The 21,921-nt window shown below is 44.4% G+C and overlaps 1 protein-coding gene across 3 annotated transcripts in view; it reads left to right on the top strand.

The window, feature by feature from the left end:
- Positions 1 to 21,921, top strand: part of ITPK1 (inositol-tetrakisphosphate 1-kinase) — a 143,079-nt gene that overhangs the window by 113,605 nt on the left and 7,553 nt on the right. For all 3 annotated transcript variants that reach the window (XM_083839833.1, XM_083839835.1, XM_083839834.1), the window contains 5 exons: positions 6,522 to 6,620; positions 8,492 to 8,532; positions 13,298 to 13,463; positions 15,475 to 15,542; positions 17,007 to 17,169. In XM_083839833.1, the coding sequence (XP_083695959.1) occupies positions 6,522 to 6,620; positions 8,492 to 8,532; positions 13,298 to 13,463; positions 15,475 to 15,542; positions 17,007 to 17,169 (537 nt within the window). The remainder of the gene's footprint in view (positions 1 to 6,521; positions 6,621 to 8,491; positions 8,533 to 13,297; positions 13,464 to 15,474; positions 15,543 to 17,006; positions 17,170 to 21,921) is intronic.

Genomic DNA, 21,921 nt, shown 5'->3' with positions numbered 1-21,921 from the left:
TTGAGCTAGATCTGTTCTGCCAGTATTCTACAGACACCGAAATTTCTGAAGTAAAAACAACTTGAGAGTATTTTAATACAGCTCAGAAATACAAGAATAAGCTTAATAGAACATTATAAAGCTGCGGTTTTAGTGAAGCTTTGATTGAAAAATGAAATACCAGAGAAAGCGGCAGGGAAAGGATTCTTGCAAATGATAAAGACTAGGCTGCTGTCTCTCCAAGTCATGGGTTGGCTTAGCTTGGCTAACTCCTTGACATACTGTCATGACCATAGCAGAAGTAACAAGTCCAAAGCTATGAAAAGTTTACAGAGATGAAAGTGATTCTGAAGGGCAAAAAGAATATCATGTAGTGATTTAAATTAAGATACCTCCAAAATAAAGTTCAGCTGCATGCTAAAAAAAGAACCTGCCAGCTTGTCTGTGTGTTTGGTTGATGTTTTTTGTTGTTGTTGTTGAAAATGAATTTAGGAGGCAGGGGTGAGCTGGAAGTTCAGATTTCCTCCCCTTATTGTATTAGGAGAAAAAGATGTTGTACCGGCCATGCATCCTCTCTATCCCCATAGGAGCAGAGTGCACTAGTGCAAACTGGTGGCAGCTACAGTGAAGCACAGTTTACTGAAAATCTCCATTTATTTTTAAAGAGGCTTAAGCGTCTTCAAATCACCGAACCAACTATTCTATTAAAGAGTGGCTTTTCCCACTAAAGTAGGAAGTTTAGAGTTTGATAAGGTCTGCTATAAATCTTTCAGTTAGCTTAAGGCTTAACATTTGCTCTGTGAGTGTTTGATAGTGACTGACCTGAGCCAGTCCTGATTTTGACAGGTTGGTTTTCTACTTATCTTAATGGGTGTTTACAGCAGAGACCAGCGCTATTCAGGAGGAGCTTTGTCACTTCTCCGCGTAGAGCATTGTGTGAAGAGCCCGTGCATCCTGTTTCTTCGGAAATAATCCTGGTAGCCTTTCCAGCCACAGAGAGCAACTCAGGCAGAGCTGTGCTCTATTGTGCTTCCACAGAATTAGGGGATCACACCGCCAGGTGCTTTGGGCCAAGTCTGTCGCATTGCCAGGGGATTCCAGGCCTCCTCTTGTGCTCTTTTAACAAACTGCTTCCTCCCTCCTGTTTCAGAAATTCACTGCAGGAACTCCTTTTACCCCTCTCTTTTCCTCATTGATGTACCCCTCCTTTGGTGCTCCTTGTGTCTTCTGGGGCTAAACAAAGATACTGCTGCTAAAGAGGCAGTACGGAGCCTGGCCAGAAGATAAAATAATCCTGAGTAAACGCCTTTTGTTTTTCCAGTAACTTTCTCAGGATTTTAGTTGCCGATGTTCAGACCAAAGCTTCAAACAGGTAGTTTGTTTAGGTGGTGTAATGTCCTCAGTAGCATCAAAAAGTCTTTTCCCTGACACTCTCCTTAATCTAGCTTTGTAGAGCACCCCCTCACCAAGGATAGTTGAAGCCTTCTCCCCACTTTGCAGATGGAGACTCTGAGATAGGACATGCGTGGTGGTCATGGTCTCATGGCAAAGGGCTGATGGCAAGGGGCTGAGAATAAATATCTGTTCCTCAGTGTGTCTGCTCTGCTTCCTAATCCCTAGGTTAGAGACAGTGAAGGATGGTGAATTACTATGTAGGGACACATGTTGAGACTATAAATCTGAAGTTTAATAGGCAATGGCATCCTCGTGGTTTTGTTTCTAGCCACAGGTTTTGAGCTATCCTCACAGAAAATCTGTGACCATGAACTGTGTTTTTTTTAAATCCTTTTCTGAAGAAGTGCAGTTTTTTGATTTATGAATGCAGAGCATTGGAGCTGCAATTTGTTATTTGCTGTTTTATCTCTCCAAAGTTGTAAAGACCACAGAAATCTGAATAGGAAAATATGTTTCTGTTCATTTGTTCTTAGGGTTTATTTTTTTCCACAGCGATCCACAGCTGTACTCTGCACTTCCCAACTTTTTATAGTGCAAGGACTACCTACCCTTATTGAAAACCATCCAGAGACTTGTACAGCGCTGTCACGGTGGTTTCTGTTTATTATCACTTAAGATTTGCTTAAACTAGGAACAGACATGTATTACTGTTAGTTTTCCTTTATCTGTTTTGCCTACCTGCTGCATAGGAGTGTGTGTTCAGTGCTGGGTTTCTTGCGCCTTCTTCCTTTGAGGGTTTGGGTATTTTGTAATCGTTTTGCAGTCTGTCTGCAGGCCACCAACGATGCACGGGGCCTGGGTAGGGGACCACTGCTCAACATCTCTTGTTTGGGCAAGTCTCGGGCAATGTCAGCCAATTCTCACTGCCAGAAAACTTACTTTTTCCCCAACCAGTTCTCAGTCTGCATCTTCCACATCTTCGCATCCCATTGCCCCTGTCACTATCGTTAAACCTCATCTATAATAATCCCCTCCATGGCACCAACACCTAGCTATGAATACTCTTTCACCTCTCTCCTGTTGTTTAGCAGTGCTAATCGTGCCATACACTAGCCTTCATCAGTCGGGTGTTGCTCCTTCATCCTCAAGTTGCCCCGTTGGAGCGGAGCACTGCGCTGACAAAGCTCAGGCCAGAGCAGGCCCGGCTGGGAAGAACAGAAGAACAGAAACGATGGTTAAAAAAGATCAGCATAGAGAAGAAATGGGGATGGGGGTGAGAGGAAATGCAGAAAGTAAAATATCAAGGAGAGAGGGAGCACCCTGTGAGATCAGATACTCTTGAAGAAAAGGGAGAAGAAATTAAAGAAAATACAGAAAGCAGACACTGCAAAGTATGTGCCAAGACATACAATAAAGATAAGGACAAAGATGGCGGTGGGGACACAGTGACAACATTTTGACCTTGCATTTAATGATGATGTGTTGTTTCTAACAACAGGAATGCTACAGATACGTTTGGTAGTTGTCTGAAGTGGGAGCTGAACCCTCTCCCTGTCTGAGTAGCCTTTCCTCATTGCCAGCTCTGGATTTGACGTGGCCCACCTGCAGTTCTGTCGCAGTTTCCAAGGGCAGGCCTCTGACAGACTACCAGGCAGTTGGAAAAATAAAGAAATACCACTCTGTAAATGTGCCCTATAAAAATATATAGCCTCTTTTATCACAGCGTTCCTCTGACATACGAAGAGATTTTTCTTCCTGATGTCTTCAGTTCCAAAGACTGCATGAAGATGGGGCCAGTAACGACGGTTGTCTGCTAATCGCGTGCCTCAGTGTGCGCGCCCGCTGTGAGGGAGGAAGGGCCTGAGTTTTACTGTCAGATCCAAACTGGAGAGCATAGAAATTGCATTTGTAATAATCTCTCGAGAACTAAGGGCACTTGTACATCTCCACAGACAGAAGGCGAGCTAGTCTTTTCCAAATGTGCTGTTTTACGTGTCTCTTCTAGTCAGGCACATCCCAAAGCGCAGCTGCGAGCTGAGGGAGTCGTGGTGGTGGAGGCTCTGGGCTGGGTCAGCTCGGTGGCCTGACCCACCGAAACGGGCCCTTCTGTGAGTGTAAGGCAGCTGTGTGGAAGGGTGCCACGTCTAGTGGCACGCAATAGTTCTCAGAGGGCTTTTAGAGAAAGGTTAAGTCCTCACTAGGTCTCTGTCATGCAAATAGGAGTAGTGCTTGTCTTCAGGCTGGAGGGTTAGTGTCAACACAAAGAGTCAGTGGTGGGGCCACACTCCTGTTCTCACCTTTGGACTGTTATGGTCATTTGTTTGTATATTTAGTGTTGTCCTTTTGGCACTGGTTCCCTGTGGTGACCGGTCACTACAGGTTTGTGAAGGGGCAGTGACAGCAGCCAAGTGTCCGGCACCCAACTGGCACTCGGTAGGATCCTGCTGCAGCTGCTGACCCCGGGGGGAGGCGAAGGGAAGGTTAAATGTGCCTGTTTGCACCTGGTGGATTGTACGGGCTGATTTCATGCTGGTGAAACACTACAGAGATTGAGCCTCAGCCATGGAATTAGGTCTGTCCTGGACCTCAGGGCAGAGAAGGTGTGCTGAGACTGCAGTCACTCTGCTAGCGGGAACCTGGTGATGAGAGAGCTTCAGAGTGTGTTTGCCACCTGGAGAAGGAAGAAGGGATCACTACTGACAGCTGGAGGGCTTTTTTTAAACTGACAGCTACCTTCAGAATTGCAGTGTGTGCAATTAAACTCAGAGCAGCACTTCCTAGCTGTAGGCTGTACTGAAACCTTGGGTTGAGTGAGGGTTTGTTTGTCCTCGGGTCTGGCCGTGAATTAAGAGTCTGGTTTAGAGGCTTTAGTGGGCTAGAATTGCCTTCTTGGTGGAGAAAATGCCATTGCTGTGCAAAGTCAACAGGAGCACTTTGAGATGCTAAGAGTCTTCTCTGCTCACTTTTGTTGATCCAGGTGGTCTTTTCTAAGTACAAAGTCAAAGAGATTACTGTATGCCCCTTCCTTCATCTCCCCATGCAAGTGTCCTGTAATTGGCAGGAACACCGAAACCTCCCTGTCTCCGACTGCTGTTTGCTTGGGAAGTGAGGTGGAACCGTACATCCCTCTGCATTTGCACTCTGAAGGCAAAGTTATTTGTGAGCCCTAAGCATATGGGTAGGAGAGCTGCCAAGGCAAAGTTGTTCCCAAGTATCTGTAAACTAAATCTGATTCCTTAAATTCATCCAGCTAAGGAACTTTAGCTCTGGCAAAGGCTTGTAAATATTCCAGTACCTGTCACTTTTGGGTGCTGCTTTCTGTTTTCATACCAGTGAAGTGAAAACTTTGAAGTCTGGGATGTTTTGTTTAGCTTTTTAGAGGTTGACCTCAAAGTATCAATCCTTCTGCTCTGTTTAGGATGTATGAAAATAGACTTTTCTTTTTGCAGAAAACTTCTGGCAGCAACAGTGTTGCTAGTGTCCTGAGTTCTTGTATGTTCTCAGAACACTGAAGCAGGTATTGAGATATGTATACCAAAATACAGAGTTTTTTCTGTTAGTGTTGCAATTTCCCCTTCTGTATGAGAGAAAATGCATAAGCATATTCTTAAAATGAAGTAACAAGCATTTAAACGATGCTTATAAAGTAGTTTCTGGATGTGCAGCACTCTGAGAGTATATGGTTAGTTTTGCTGGGGTTTTAGTTTACATGTGCTTTTCACTTTCTGTACCATCTGCACAGCATAGCCTCCACCTGTTTGGATTCTCCGTGCTCACTGGGGTAGATATGGATGGTACTAAGTCCTGTTTTGCTTATTTTCGAGACAAGTTGCTGGTTGATGCAAATCTGTGGCTTGAGTTTGCTAGGCAAATGATGTTCCCATCATTTTTGCTTGCCTCCAGTTGCTTCTTGGAGCAAGGTGTCACGCTGCGTCCCTTGAAATAAGACTTACAAGTGAGTTTTGGCAGACCCATTCTGAATTGTGGTTCTGTACTGCGCAGCTAACTTGAGTTATAACTAATTTGTGACTCCATAGTTAAAACTCTGTGGACACAATATTTTTAAGACTGTGCTCACTGACAAGTTAATTTCAACGGTTGCTCCTGCTTGGGTGATGTCCTTGGTTTGAATATGTCAATGTGTGCAAAGCTTTTGTCTTTGGGCTCACTAACCTGTCCCAGAGCTGTGGCTGAAGCCAAAGTTCTCTTTGCACTTGAAATCACAATCCAACTCTCTTGAGAGGTGGAGATTTATGACTGAGCACTTTGAGTCCTACAGTGCTTTCCACACATTCCTGCTGCATGCGTAGAGGAATCAAAGTTCTCCCACAGCAAACAGGACGTGAGTCCTAGAGCATTTCAACCTACTGAATCACTAATAGGGCCGAGTTTTGACTGCAGCCATCCCACAACCTCAATTGAACAAGCAAGACATCAGCAGAAACACCCTGGACCAGAACTGCTCTATTCAATTTTACCATGGTTCCTTTGTTGTTTTTTTTTTTCTTTTTTTTTTTTTCCTCTCTAATCAAAGGCCAATGAACAGTTTTGCCAAGGTGTCTCAGTGGAAAGAGGTGCTCTGACTCTGGCCTTGCCAGACCAGATGGTTACTGCTTTCATGACAGGGATGTCTCAATGGACAGTGGGATGTACTGCATGTCTGGCACCTTGGCTGAAAGAAACCCACACTGGAATCTGCCACCTGAGTGGCCCTACAGTAACGATTGCTTTGGGAGGCTCCCTGTTCCAACCACACTTGCTGACCATACAGGTTTTTGTAAAATGCCTTTGAAAATGTGACTTGAAGGTATAATATTAAGAACTAAGATCCCAGTTGCTTTTTACTTTCTTGGTTACATCTTGTGCAGCTACATATTCCTAAGTGGGTGATGGTTTTTGCCTGCCTGCCTGTGAAGATGTGGACTTTGTATTTCCATTTTAGTGTGTCTGAAAATTGACATTTCATCTTCTGAAATGTTTTCAGAATTGCGAATTCATGTCTGGCTGATAATCTTTCTGATGCTTTAATATTGACTGTTAAAGTACAGCCAAGACTCTCAAGGAGCAGTTAGTCTGGAGATAGCTTGTAATGATGCAGCTGAGAAGGTAAACTCCTGATCTTCATGTGGACTCTTTTTGTCTTGTAGATGAGAGGATCTGTTCACCACCCTTCATGGAGCTGACAAGTGCCTGTGGAGAAGATACCTTGCAGCTTATAGAGAAGAATGGACTGGCATTCCCTTTCAGTATGTAAATGGGTTTTTCATTGGTGCTTCTGGTAGGCTCTTACTATTGCACATGCTCCCTCAGGAACGTTGTGGCCAACATTGCAGGAGTGTGTGGTTCATTGCCAAAGTGTACAGGTTAAAACCTTCCTGAAGCAAGTGGCTGTGAAGCAGTCTGCTTGGAATGTGGAACAAAATCCCTCCCTATCAGCTTTTACTTAGCTTTTTATTGATGTTCGTTACTTTAAACACCTCTCTACAGTAAACATGTGTTCCTGGGATTTGCTAATAGTTCTAACAAAGTTAGCCTCTTGCCCTGAACTTGTGCAAGAAGTTTCTCCTGCCAGATGTGTTCATTGTTTTTCTTGAGACAATCATTCCCTTGCTGTCTGCCCCTTTTTCACCACTCCTTCCTTTCCCTGGTCCAGGCTGAAAATATGATATTTGAGGGTAGAAGAAAGAGTGTAAAACATAGCTATCAGGCACCAAAGGCCTACAGTCTCAAACAGCTGCTGTGAACTGTTTGTGCTTTTTAGCAGGTTTTGTTGTAGAACTTGTGCTTAAATTCATTCCTTTATTTGATTCTTTGCAGTATAAAGTGAGCTGAATTGGTTAGTCGGTGTTTGTTCCCTTGGTGTTTGCCTCATTTGTAAGGTTCAGAGGTAAAGTTGTGTGGAAAAAGCATGTTTTGCCCTTGCTGCCATTGCTCTCCAAAAAGAGACAGACAGATCTCCTGAAGCTAGATTGCAAAGCAGTACTTTAGAGCTCCCTGAATGGCTTTGACACCCCCTCCTCACCCCACATGCACTGTATTCTCAGTGTTGTATCAAACAGCATAGCCTACATATTCAGAAGGCCTGAATCAATCCCTCTAAATCATGATAAAATTATAAAATAACAAGAGTGATGTGGGAGTGCTTTTTCCTGCTTCTTTTTGGTTTTCTTTCTTTTTTTTTTCCCCCTAAACTCTCCTGCTTTCCAGAGCATGTGTCTGTGAGACATCATGCACCACTTTCCAAAATTTCCAGTTATGACTTATTTTGGACTCTAGTGCAGGTCATCTGCCTTTCATAGCTGCCTGTCGTCTTGCCTGGCAGCTTTATTCTTCCAGCAATCCCCAAAGAAGTCTTGTCTTATCCACCCCTTTACCACATGCAAGTTTTATCTCCTCTGTTTAACATATAAATACCATCAGCTCTACTCATCCTGCGGCTCCTGGGATCTTCAGCCGTTTCCTGGTTTCATAATAGCAGGACCATGTATTTTCTTCCCCCCTTACCAGTTTTAGTAAGGAGATGAGAACCAGAATATGCAGAGCAGATAAGGAATACGGAGGAGAAAGCAGAACTGCAGGACTCTTTCTACTTCTTTTTCCCCCTCTGTGGTTGCCTGTGAAAAATATGTTGTATCTTAGTTTGGTTCAGACCATTTGGTTTCCTGTCCTTCCCCAGGAACTTGGAAGCAGGAAAAGCAGTTGGTTTCCACTGTATCCCAGCTCCCTTGTTCCCAGGACAGTGTTTTTTGTGCTACATGTAAATAGCTCCAGCCTCAGGCAGAATCCCAGACTTGTGAGGAAGCCCTCTGAGTGGGCAGGATGGCAGTACCAGCAGTGGTACTAACTCCTGAGCTGATGCTTTGCAAATCTGTCCAGTCCTACAAATGACCTCTGTTTGCACGGTTGCAGGAGGAGTTGAGAGAGGAGGGCTTGGAGCAAGCCAAGCTTTGCAGTGGCTGAGGATGCTGTTGAGGCAGAGACTGTCAGTGTTTTCTGGTACAGTCAGTGCCTTGGTCTGGTGAATCCAATGTTTGTAGGAGTGGGTGGGAATGAATTTGTAAAGGTTTTGTGTGTCCTGTCTCAGTGGTGCATTTTTTTTTCTTTTGTCTTTATCCAGTTTGTAAAACCAGAGTGGCTCATGGAACCAACTCTCATGAGGTGAGTTAAAAAAACATTGCAGTGTTATCCCCCTGCTTCCACTTCCCTCACGGTGGTTTGTCTGGTGCTCTCTGATCCTGTAGTAGGCAGAATGAAGGCTATGCCCAAACCATTCTCCTTCCCCCTCCTCTCCCTTGGATTTAATAACAGCATTATTTTTTCAAATTTATCTGAATTGTAGCTAAATCTGACTTTAACCTCTTGATATAAAAGTTCTTACTAGCAGTTTCAAGCTTTCATCGTCTAGTTTTCTTCCTTCTAGTAGTTTGGAGCCTCCAGTCAAGCTCCGTCTGCAAGGTGTCTCCTTCATCAGCCTTTCTTTTGGTGGGAAGTTACACTAAGGGGTGCATGTTTCCACCCTACGATGTTTCCGTCCAACATGTATATGATAGTGATAAGAAATGGCTTTGTGCTGCAGATGAAGCAGAGGTGTGAGTGAAGGCAGGCTGTTTCCTCTCCTCGTGGGGAAGGGAGCAGCGAATAGTGGCTATTTCCAGGCATGTTCAGTTGTAATAACGTGGTTGGAGCTGTGGGAAGAACAGAGCTGGTAGAATTATCTGCTTTCCCTTATTCCCGTAAGGCAATTGGAGTTAAAATGGTTCTGTATTCCTGGAAGGAGCGCATTCTCCGTGAGCTTAGCTTCCTCTAAATTTAGGCGAGCCGAGTCCTGATTTAATTCTTTTCCATTTGTGCTTCCTGCCTTCCTGCGTACCACAGCTCAGTTTTGAGAATCCTGTCCTCCCTGCTGGCTCTAAGAATGCCTGGCTTCCTTTGTTAGCAGCATGGTAATCGTTCCAGGTTTCCCAGCTGCTCCTGAAATGTGCAGTATGCTGCTGCAGCATCTCTGAAGACTGAAGGCCCTGAAGTGAAATGTCAGTCTAGATTAACAGAATGCCTACAGCTGAAATTTTGAATGGCCAGCACTTACTTTTAAAAATGCAGCTAGATTTTTCATTCATACCTTAGCGTGGATCATTTTACAAGCGTGACAGACAGTCCTGTTAGTTTGCTGGAGCAGCTGCTATAAATTTTTGCGGAGAGCAAAAGTGGATCGTTAATGAATTTAAAACCCTGGGTTCTCTGCTGATTTTTCTGTGTAGTTTTCTGTGTTGTTTTTCTGTCTCTGCATCTGCACCCTGATATGTGTGAAGCTTTCAGGGACTTCCATCTCCCTGGTGAATATTTCCTTGCTGTTCCTTTATACAGTGCAGACATACCACGGCCTTCTGCTAGAATTCCATTTTCTGAGCAAAAATTAGGCTAAAATATAGTTGTAGGCTGCACTTTATCACAGGAACGTATAACTAGAGCTTACGAGAGTCCCCTGAAAAAAAGCCTGAAGTTTTGCATGGTGCTTTACATATTTAGTAGTTGTAGTCACTTTTGGAGTTGCTGTGTTCTCAGGAGTGATCCGTAAGTGTATTTATGATCAGAGAGGATCTGTCGTATAAATGCTGTTTTGTGGACAGTAATGACAAGGGGAGCACAGAATAAATAGTCTGCTTACAGTAGAGTCTGTCTAAAAGATGGACCAGAGGCCTAGGAGCAAGAAATTGTTGCCTGTTTTATTAATGGCTTCTCCTTTGCCTTTTGGTAAATTGCTTAATTTTCTGTAGAGAGATTCCCACTGCAAAGCTGACACTGAAACTAGAACCCAGCCTGGCCAGAGACCTGCTTTTCTTCCTAAGATGCCTATTCAGAAAGATCCAGTACTGGCTAACAGGGACAGCTGGAGGCGTAGGCTTCGGTTTGGGCTTGGTGCCAGCTTTGGCCGGCAGACGTCACATCTTGCTGCGAAGGCACAGGCTAGCAAACCAAGGTGCTGGTAGTCGGTCTTCCGGTGGTGTCCCACAGTTCCACATGGCCTCTGCACTCCAAGTCGCGTCAGCCAGCGCAGCGCTTGAGCCCTGCTTTGCCAGCACCGTTTCTGTTAGAGTTGAGCAGAGATGATTCCTAAAGGTTCTCCTGCCCGTTTGCCAGTAGGTCAGAATACAACTGCCCCTTGGGAACCTGCTGTGAGACATCACTGGGACCCATAACCTGAAGAAACACATCCAGAATGGCTCTTCTTGTAAATGTGGAGCAGACAGGAATAAAAGGCAGGGAATCATTGTGTTTTTTCAGACTGAATTCCTTCAGGACATTGTCAGTAATGTTTCTTGGTGCCAAATGTTTTGTTTTGCCTTCAAAAGAACTCTGCATCTATAATGAGGAACGCCATTTGGAAATTATGATATAAAGTATTGTTCCCATGTTACTGCCAGAGACAGCAGGTCTGTGCTAGATGACAAAGAGCAAGTGCACCCTGCAAGCAAATTCTTGGAGCTGTATTCATGCATGCTAAAAGTCATGAGACATCACAGTGAACCAGCATAACGCTGCACCATGGGAATTGGATGGGTTGTGTGCTAGTCCATCGGGCAGTCAGCACAGAGCTCTGCAGAAGAAAGGTTTCACATGGTTTTCCACTGGGTCAGTTGTGTACTGAGCAGATAAATATTCGGGGTTTCCACACCTGCAAAAAAAGGGTGATAAGTACCTGCTTGCCTTTCGAAGCAGTGGCTTGCGGGAGTTAATTAACTAATATTTGCAGAGAGGACTTGAAGGTTAGGACCGATATAGTTTATACCAGTGTGACAATGTAGATATTATAAAATGAACAGTCTGTGCGCAAGGAGGAAAAGCACAGTGGTTCTTGCCACCAGTGACAAACAAATGAGTTACGAAGTTATGGCTGTGAATTATCTTGTTGGACAATTCTGCTGGTTAGAGTGGGCTTCTTGCACAGGTTATCGCCACTCACACATTCAGTCTGTGTGTCAAACGGGTAGCACAAGGTATAACAGAGACAGAGTGAGAATATCAGCTGCACGTACTCATTGAATGCACACACTGACTTGAGCTCAGAAAATGCTAATCTACTGAGTCATTGTGCATGCTTGCAGACAATTATGTGATCCTAAGTGGTCTACCAGATAAGGAGGAAAACAGAATAATAAATAGTCAGGTAGAGATAAAAATGTGCTTAGACTGTTAACTATAATGTGTAGTCACTACATCACTTACCATGGCTATAGTTTTGAACAACAAAGCTGCTGTATTTACTATTTTTATTACAGGAGCAAAGGTGTTAGCAAGAACTCAGTCTGACAGTACACCGTACAGCAAATGAGCAGCTGATCTTACATGTTATAAAGTATGAGTGAGAGAGCACAAAGTGGAAGAGTTTCTTTGTAAAATCCTTCCAGTGACTCTGACTTCACTAAGATGTAGCTGATCTCAGAAGGCACGAAAACTGACAGGAAGCATATGGAAAGATAACTCATCTGTACCGTGCTGAGGCAGGAGGCTCCAATTTTATTTTGTATCTTGCTGTGGAGTCATTGTGGGACCCACAGGAATTCTCTTAGCCTCTCTGGACTGTCTTACATCCCAAATAAAATACTAGGCTCAAGGAGGCCAGTGAGAAAATACTGACACAGATGAGGAAAAACTCATTTTCAGAGTTCAGGAATATTTCTGGCAAGTGTTGGGTGTCCTGTACTGAATGAGGTAGGTACAGGCACAAAAAAAATGAAGGTTAACTGTTGTCTTGACAGCTCCTCGGTGGGGGAAGGTGCTCTAACCAAAGCACCTCTACCTTTGGGAGGCAGTTTTGCTCAGAAGAAAGGAAGATAAATGTTACGTCAGATTCTCTGGCCGTGGATAGTCCTTACTCACACTGACCTGACTGTCAAAACTCCCTTCTGCCTCTGTGGATAACAAGGCCCGGTGTCACTGGAATGATGAGAGGTCCATGTTCAGATAACTAGAGCACAGCTATCTTAGGGTTTGGAGGATTGAGAACAAACCCAAGTTTATCCTCGCTGCTGTTGAGGGGCACCCGCGTATAAAGTAGCTTCATCAGCTTGTGCTGCCAGTCCTTGCATCGGTGTCATGGCTACATTTGGACTCCAACAACAAACCTGCAAGACAGGGCACCATGTTCATGATAATTTAATGTGCATGTAAGCATGCAATGGATCTATGCAAAGAGCAGTGTAACGTGCTGAAGATATGCTGGCTTGTACTCCTCTGCAACTACCAGCATCACTTTGGTTGTTTGAGGCAGCTGGTGTTCATCATTAAGGCCCTATAAAAGACTTCCTTTTTGGCATATTTTTTCCAGTCCCTTCGAGGGGACTATACATTTGGAATAATGAGGTGAAACCAAGCCAAGAAAATCATTGGCCCAGCATTTGCTACTAGTAAGAACTGCTAGATGCTGGAAAAAGTTCTCTGACAATGTGGGTGAAATCTTGTTGCTTAGGATGCTGCAAGTGGACTGTACCAAACCACAGGAAATACTGCTGCAGAGAAGAACTTGTATTGTTAGTATACAGACCTGCTCATTTGCACTTTTTTTGTTCTTGTGATATAAGCTTGTGTCTGATGAAGGCTTTCTTGGCAGTACTGGTCAAATGTTTTACCATTTCTGTTCTTCTAAAAACCTGCAAGTGCAGTAGCGTCCTAACCAGAAGTGGGTAAATGAAATTTCAGAGAGCTGAGAAAAAAAAATTCATTGAAAGTGAAAGCTACTCGGCCAGTTGTGCCTGGAGAGTTATGTGTCAGTGAGATGAAGTGTAATGAAATAGTACTAGCTGCTGAGATGGGATTCACCCTTGGTCAATATATATCCACCAGTAGATGTTCCCCCTCGATGCTCGTTGGCAAGTGTGAAGCTATTGAAAGGCTTGTGCACAACTCTGCGTGTGTGTGTTTTCAGATGGCGATCATCTTCAACCAGGAGGGCCTGAAGGCTGTCCGCCCCCCTTGTGTCATTCAGAGCTTCATCAATCACAACGCTGTGCTGTATAAAGTGTTTGTGGTCGGGGAATCCTACACCGTGGTGAAGAGACCATCTTTGAAAAACTTCTCTGCTGGAATCTCAGGTACGTTGTGCCAATTTGAAATGAAATGTCGGTTCTTACAGCCTTGGTAACGACCATCTCAAAAAAAAAAACCTTTGAAAAGGCTGCTGAAATGAAGGCACCTGGTTATTATATACCATATTACCTCTTCTGTATTATTTCACTAGGAAAGGAGATAACTCATGGGCTCTGGAATATATGTGAATGACATTCATATAGTAAATATTTATGTAATAGTAACCTGAGTCTTACCTGTTAGAAACAGTGTTTTATGTCATGTGGAAGGGGGGAGACAGAGAAATTCTCTAATTTCACAGTAAGTTCATGTCATTTGTTCCGGAGTTTGTTTATAAATGTGCTTTGGAGAGAATTTCCTGGATTCTATCCCTTCAGAACTTCCTTTCCCTATTTTTACCTTGATTATTTATGTGTGTTTAAAGATCACTTGTGCTTTCCCCTAAATGAGCCTCTCTGTACATGTGAGGCCCAGTGTTGTAAACCCTAGTGGAAAGCTTCCTTTGGTGTGTGGGTACCAGCTGTGTTGGAGGGCAGGAGGAACGGACTTGTCAGTAAAGACAGTGACCCTCCTATAGGTCACTAAACAGCAGTCACAAAAAAGCTCCTTTCCCTTGAAGAGCCTGAGAACTACATCTTCTGTGGGACGTCACAAGCAAGGAGGGATTAGTGGGGCATGAACATTAGTGGAGCATGACCAGGCACGGCCCTTTTGGAGCAGCTGAGTGTCCTTTTTGGGTTGCGCCACTCTGAGCATACACAAGCTGTGAAGGTGCTTGGTGCTCCCTGGAGCTCCCAGGGCGTGGAGTCCTGTACAAATCCAGCAGGTGGTGGAGGGAGGGGAAGGTAGCAAGCTGAAGGAAATGAACGAACAAGTGCCGGTGTCTTGTCACTTTGCGTTTCTGCTGATCGTTAATGTGTCAGTGTGTGCTCACCGTTGCATTCGGCACACGAGCACATACTTGGTTAGTTTACGTGGGGTTCGGTAGGATCCTGGTAAAAGGCCTTGTCTGCAGCTGTGTGTGGCGTTTTAGGCATGCTGAGTGTCCTGACCGAATGAAGTAGGCCTGGATCTGTGCTCACATCAAATACCATGACAGTTGGTCTGTACTTTTGCAGGAAGAGAACATGTTAAGGCATCTTTCTAAAAATGGCTTTGCTAATGTCTCATCAGTTAGTGTCAGACTTTAAAGTTGTCTGGAAGCCCACACAAAAAGAAGTTTTGTGGGCAGATTAGGATAAGTGTCTGGCTTACCCGTATCACTGGGGGTCCCAAGGGGGCTGAGCTACAGGTACCTGACGAAGCAGGACCAATGATGAGGCAGATCTGGTGGCTCTGAGGCACTCCCAGGAGCTGACCGTCTGAAAGCATAGGGACTTTCTATACAGGAGGAGAGGCAAGAAGAGTACGTGGTGGTGGTGTTAGAAACCTCCAGGGCAGATGGAGTGGAGAGGGAGGTGCTGGTGCAATTCTCCTCATGGTTTCCACCGTGGTACGTTAGTGGCTTTGGTCATCTCAGGGTGTCTCCTGCATTCCTAAGGTGCTTCCAAAAGGAGGTCAGGTCCAGACCATAAAATTTCCTGCCTTCTTCCACAGCAAAAGTGCCCTCACTGTAAACTGGCTGCTATCAGTCAGCTGCCTGCAGTGACAGCAGCTTTTCTCTTCTGTTGCATGCCTTCCCATATGAACAGTCCTGTTGAATGTATCAAATTAGTAGAAATTTAACTCCATTATTAATTACGTGGAGGAATCAAAACTGGTTTGTGTTAACTCCCTATAGTTCTGCTTATCTGTGAGCTGAGGTCTGGAAGCCATGGTTGACCCGGGCCGTGGTTTGCTGCCTTTGCTCACAGCCAAGTTGTATGAGCGGGCTTGCAGGTGGATGGTGCAGGGGACTGACCAGTATTGATCAAGTCTGGATTCCCTGGGCTGCAGTGCCATCTACTGTTCCTTGCACTAATCCTTGGGAGATTAAAATCCATTATAAAGTTATTTACAACCTTCTTTTAATTCCAGACAGAGAATCGATATTTTTCAACAGCCACAATGTCTCAAAGCCAGAATCATCATCTGTCTTAACAGCAGTAAGTACACTTGATCTTTTTTGTTCTGTCACGGCTGAAAAACTATCTAGTCCTTTCTTATCAAAGCATCAGTAGCTAGCAACTCTCCTTCACAAGTTGTCTGCTTCTGTGTTGCAGGCTGAGGTCTGTTTGGTACAACGAACCAGCATGACTGTGTGTCCCTCTGGTATTCCTTACCGAGCTCTGGTGAGGAAGCACTGATACAGGCCTGTCTGCTGCTCACCAGGCTTAAACTCCCCAAATCTAATCTAGACAAAGGGAAGAGGAAGCTTCTGAATACAAATATCTGCCCTTTTCCTGTCCAGAGAGCTTCATAAGCATAAATCAGCCTTTTAGGACTCAGTTCTGTGAGGAAAGACAAATGGTGAAAATTCACACAGAGAAATTGCATTGGGCACGACCACAGAGGGACAGACAGTAATCGGCTGCAGTGCAAGCTTTGCTGAGCTGCAACCAGAGGACCATTTCAGGGGGTCTTCTGAGTCCCACAGTGCAAGCAGATGCCATGCTTTAATGCTTGCATTACCAGTCCTTGTAATGAGTTTTGTATGTATGAATCCAAACAAGGCCTAAGGTACTCAACTGCTGTGAAAGTCGCTTTGCAGGACTGGGTCCTTTAAATCTCTGAGTCTCCAGATTCTTTTCTGTTTCACAAGCTCTATTTGGGAGTAGTTTTGATAGTAGCGATGATTAAATTTGTGCGAACGACTGATGGGCATGTTAAATTTTAAAGCTGTAATTTTGCTAGTCGTAAATCCTTCTGTAGGTTGGTTAATCTACTTTTAAACTTACAGAGAATATACCCTCTTGTCATAAACATACTTACTCCATACGTGCTTCTGTAGGCATACGTATACTTTTGCTGCATAAAGTCTTGTTTAAAACATGAAGAAATGACATCTTCCAGTCATAAGTAACCTGAGTTATTCTTAATAATAAATGTCTATGGAATAACTTAGAGTTGAAAACTCACATGAAAGATATCCCCTTTGAATTAGCTGCTGCCTTGAAGATACCAGCTGGGTTGTTCTGTATGGGTCAGATGAAACTAGCAGAAGGAGTCTGTCTTATCAGTCCTTCAACATGGGCCTTAATCTACGTTGAAATAACAGATTGATATCCAGAGCATTTGCAGCACAGGGTTAAACTTGTCAGCTGTTTTTGTTTTCTAAGGTAAAGATATAGTACTTAAAATAGTGATTCTCCATTGATTCCTATGCTGACATGTTGTTCAAGGAACCGCACTGATATGAAATAAAGAGCTAGGTACTTTAGAGAAGGTGAACTTCTGATACACGTAGGATTCCGAATTACGAAATAAGTTTCTCTTTGTTTCTTTCTGTTTCGTGCCACCGGTTCTCTGCAATTAGATTTGGTGGAAATATACCTGGAAAATGAAATTTGATCTTTCCACTGAGAAGACTGTTTCAGAGTCACTTAGTAATGTGTCTTTTTCCACTATAGCTGGATAAAATCGAAGGAGTATTTGAGCGGCCAAATGACGACGTCATCCGGGAAATCTCCAAGGCACTGCGGCAAGCTCTGGGAGTTTCCCTCTTTGGAATTGATATCATCATTAACAATCAGACCGGGCAGCATGCAGTCATTGATATAAATGCATTCCCAGGTGAGAAAGGCCTTTCCACTCCTGCTTTGAAGAAGCCATGCAGTGTGTGCTTAGTGTGAAGTTTTGCTGCTGGTGTCTCACATCATTGCTTTCCAGGTGGGGAAAGGGAGAGCAGCATGCAAAATTATCCTGAGATCAGACACTGTTTAATCTAGCAAGGGCAGAACCCTAATCTAGATGTGGAACAGGCTACTGAAATATTAGCTTTTAGGAGATACAATCAAAGTTTAGTGGCCAGCTGTAACTTGACTTTCATGCTCTTCCCTGGAGTTGCCCAGGAACTGGAACGTGGACTGTGTGCTGGGACCTGACCTTTCTAGCCCTGTCTCTCATTCTGAAGATGAAGAGAGGAATAATACATTCTATTTTAAGAGAGCTTCTGAGATTATTTTTCTCCAGACTCTGAGCCATTAAAAGTATTGAGGGGGTGGAAGCAGCAAACTGTTCCCTAGAAAATTTCTTCCTGTGCAAATTGATTCCCCATGAAAACACTTTTTGTGCACAAAAGCAGTACCAGGAATCTGAGGAAGATGATAAAATTGCAGATTCACAGGAGCTGCTATAAAGGTTGAAATATCCTTGCATGTTATCATAGGTGAATCCTGGAGTGAAACAATAGAATACACCTTGTGAAAATGGGTAAATTTGTCCTCCACTTTGTTAGCGCAATATATGTCTTGGAAACAGCTAAACAAGCTCCTTTACCACTGGAATTGTTAGAAGGAGTTATAAGTGTGTATAATAGGAGACAATAATGCTCTGTCACTTGTGCTGGATTCCTGTCTATCACAGGAAAAAATTATCTCATCTCATCTACTGGTGTTTTGCATGGGATTTTTCTCTTTGGGAATCTTGTATCATTACCTGAATAGTCTTGTTTGTTTCCAGAGATACAGGCAGACTCTTACATAGTTTAAGGTGTCCCTGAAGACTGGATTTTCATTATGGCTGAGGTATCTTTACATCCAGAAGCCCTGCCCTGATCCACCAGTCCAAGTCATCAGTCCCAGTGTTGCCCTGTTGTGCCTTGCCTTTCTGTCTCTGCAGTGACTGGCTTCCTTTTAAACCTCCAGCCCTGCTATTCCAAGGTCACTTTGCTGCTTGGTTCTACCATATGGTGTTGATGCAGTCTGCAAATCTATGAAAATAGTCTTCTGTCAAGAGCAGCAAAACAACCTAAATTAGGTGTCAGATGGAGCCAAATCTGTTTTATGAATGGGTGTATATTTCAGACAGGGTATTGAAGGCAGCGATGTAAGACATCCCTCTGCAATCCTGAATTTTGCATTCCTATTCTGCAGTCTGTTGATGGGGTAACTTTTTATTTGCGAGTATTGTTCTGGATTTGGTACTTTGCACAGACTGAACTTCACCTTTTCATGAAATATTGAAAAGCCCAGACTGGGGGACAGCTAGTGGCAAACTTAACTGTTTAAAGAGGAGTCATGTTTCCTTGTAGTGCTCATGCTCTGCTGTACTTCTGCCTTAAGGCAATAGTTTTTGATATTCAACCCAAGTCCTGCATTTCAGTCTGCACAATAATTGGACCTTGAAGAGACGTCAGCTTATCAGAGTCCTTTCAAGATACTTGAGAGCACAGGAAAGCTTCTTGTGGACAGTTCTACATCATGTCTCACACAGGATTTTTATTTGTGTGTGTGGTAAACGTGAGTAGTGAAGGTAGCTACTGGCTTTATCACCACAGAGTAGGGTGTTAGAGACCATTTGGAGAAAGTCCAGAGGATAGCAGCAGGGACCAGAGAAGGCTGGGTGTAGACAAAACTGTCTTCAAATCTGTAGAAGATAGCAGAACTGAGAGATTAGGTGCTTTTAAGGGCTGCTGACATCAGAGAAGAAGTAACGGAGTAAAATACAACAGAGAAGAAAATCTACATCTCAACATGGAATATCCTGCTGCTCAAAAGCACGTTCAGGCCAGGCAGATGCATTTCCCTCCAGGGGCCGGTTTGATTTGAGGATGAGCAACTTCAAGGACTGACTTCATCAATGAAGTCAGCACCTTGTAAATGAGAAGCTGAAATGCAGCCCTGCTCAAAAGAGTCCCTGACGGGCTGTGTCAGCAGTGGGGTCACACTGTTCCTGGCTCACTGCAGTCCTAGGAAGGGCCTTTCCCTCGTTCCTCCTCCTCAGGTCATCCTGTCCTGCAAGAATTGCAGAAGAGCCGAATTGGAGCCAAGTTAGACCCACTGGGGACCTGATACATTACAATGCACCACAGCATTTTGGGAAGGGAGAGGCAAAGGTGCCCTTTCAGGAGCATTCAAAGCCTCTTTCATGGAGCTCAAGCTACAGCATGGGCCAGGCCTGACCAAAGCCATGTCCAGCTGCCCAGAGGCTTGGCTTCCTTGTCTGCTGTCTTTTAACAGGTTTGAAGCTCCTTTGAATCTGCCAATCCATGGATGTCATCTTGAAATTAATTTAACATTAGAATTTAGAGCAGATGTGTCCTGGTTTCGGCTGAGGTAGAGTTAATTTTCTTCCCAGTAGCTGGTATGGTGCTGTGTTTTGGACTTAGGATGGGAATAATGCTGATAACACACCCATGTTTTAGGTGTTGCAATGCAGTGCTTACATTAAGTCAGGGACTTTTCAGCTTCTCACACGGCCCTGCCAGCGAGGAGGCTGGGGGTGCACGAGGAGCTGGGAGGGGACACAGCGAGGACAGCTGGCCCCAACTGGCCAAAGGGGTGTCCCATGCCACATGAGGACGTGCTGAGCAATAAAACTGGGGTGCCGCTGCACCCCAGTTGCACATTGCATCACTTGCTTTGTATATTCTTTTGTCATTAATGTTTTTTCCCTTCCTTTTCTGTCCTATTAAACTGTCTTTGTCTCTACCCATGAATTTTACCTTTTTTGTGATTCTCTCCCCCATCCCACTGCGGAGGGGGAGGAGGGAGCAAGCAAGTGGCTCTGTGGTGCTTAGCTGCCTGCCACACAACAAGATGTACCCGTAGGAGGATGTTATTTGTTATCTGCTTCATTTAGCACCAGCTACGCCTCAAAAAGATTTTAAAGATAAATGCCCAAAAGGCCTATTGTGTCTGCTGTTCTGTAGGAAACCGCCGGGGCTATATTTAGCTGTGGTTACCAGCTGAGATATTTCACTGCAGGCCTAGGCACGTAGCGCGTGCATTTTGTGTTGGCCTGACCTCAGGTAACTGAGAGAAGAGGCTCCATGGGGCCCGGCGCTGTGTCGCAGTGGCTGGGGATCCGTTGGGGCTCTCACCGAGCCCGAGCAGCTGCCCGTCACCAGGACGTGTGAACCTCTGGCTCTGTGCGCTGATATTTGGTAGCTGGAAGCGTCACATCTGGAGGTGTGCGGCCTGTGTGTGGGCATGCTGCTGCCAGTGCAGGCCCTGAGCTCTACAGTTCTCTCTGCCCCAGAGAAGATGCAGAAAACCAGAGCAGGCGCCAGGCCGAGGAAGGTCTGTTCCAGTCAGGTGTGTAGCATCTCCAGCACTAGCTTAAAAGTGCTCACAGACATTTCTTGACTCTGCAGAGCTCAGAGGTACAGGATACCTGTTTTCAAATGCGTTTGCTGGGTGGACCTCCTTCCTATCCATGCTCTGCCAGAGGACTCTGGAGGCTGTTTTCATCATAGCAAAATTCAGCCCTGCCTTTTTGAAAGATCTGCTGCAGCAGCCAGTGAAGAGAGTGAGGCAATAATGAGAGTTTGCAGCCTTCCCCATATCGTGGCTCAAGAGTTGAGACACCCTGGTCCTCTTCCTCCCTTTCCTGCATTTTTTTTAACTGTGTGAACTTTTTTCTCAGTGACCAAGCAGGATTATTTGGGCATCCAGTGTGCAGCGGGCCAGCACAGAGGAAGCTTGCCTGAAATGTATAGCCTCCTTACACTGTAGCATCTGCTGCTTTCAGGACTGGATAACTAGCCACCTTATTCCCAGTAAATATTTAATGCAACTTCTTTGTGAGTTTGCCGTGTGCCCTCAAACAAGGCTGGCTTGTTTTCACTGAGCAGACGTGAAACACTCTAGGGTACTGTGGGTCTCCTCGCTGAATATTAAAGCTGTTACTATGGAGATGGCTTATTCCCAGGGAGCTGGAAGCACTCTGAGTAGATTTGAAGGCTAATCCCATGGCTTTTACATAAGCAAGAAAGCGTAACAAGCACCTCTGTCAAAAGAGGTGGAGATCTTGTTCTGGCTCCCCTGGCCGACCATGAGAGCCCTGGTTGTCCCTGATGGATGGGTTATAGCAGGGGAAACTGGGAAACTTGAAGTTTTTAAATGGACGATTTGTTTGGGGAATTTCTTTAAGGGTCTTTGAGAAAGGAGCTGTTGTCACACAAACCACTAGCAATACAAGACCTGTTACAAAGTACCTAGGAGAATTACAGTCCAGTAAAATCCAAAGCAATGTAGCAGCTTAAATAAGAGTTAATTGGTTAATGTATGAGTTATAAATACGCCATAAAACCACATTTATCTCAAGGTTAAGTTATCCTCTTACCTTGTGTTTTTCAGGAAGTTGGTTTATTACTGCCAAAGGAATTTGGCTTTTACAGGAGAAGGGAGATTAAAGCTGAATTATTTATGGCTCTGAGGGACTCTTCTGCCCTGCGATCACGTCACTAAAAGTGTTTTAAAATATACATTTACTTTGTGGTCTCTGGTTCTGCTCATGCGCTTATCTGTTTGAACGTGTGCTATTCACATGGAACTTTTAAAATGTAATTTATTGCTTCAGCCCCCTGTACTAATATTGGGT

The sequence above is a fragment of the Anser anser genome, assembly GCF_964211835.1.
Source record: "Anser anser genome assembly, chromosome: 5".
NCBI classification, from domain to species: domain Eukaryota; kingdom Metazoa; phylum Chordata; class Aves; order Anseriformes; family Anatidae; genus Anser; species Anser anser.
The sequence above is the reverse complement of the archived record's forward strand: the minus strand, read 5'-3'. Positions and strand labels throughout refer to the sequence as shown.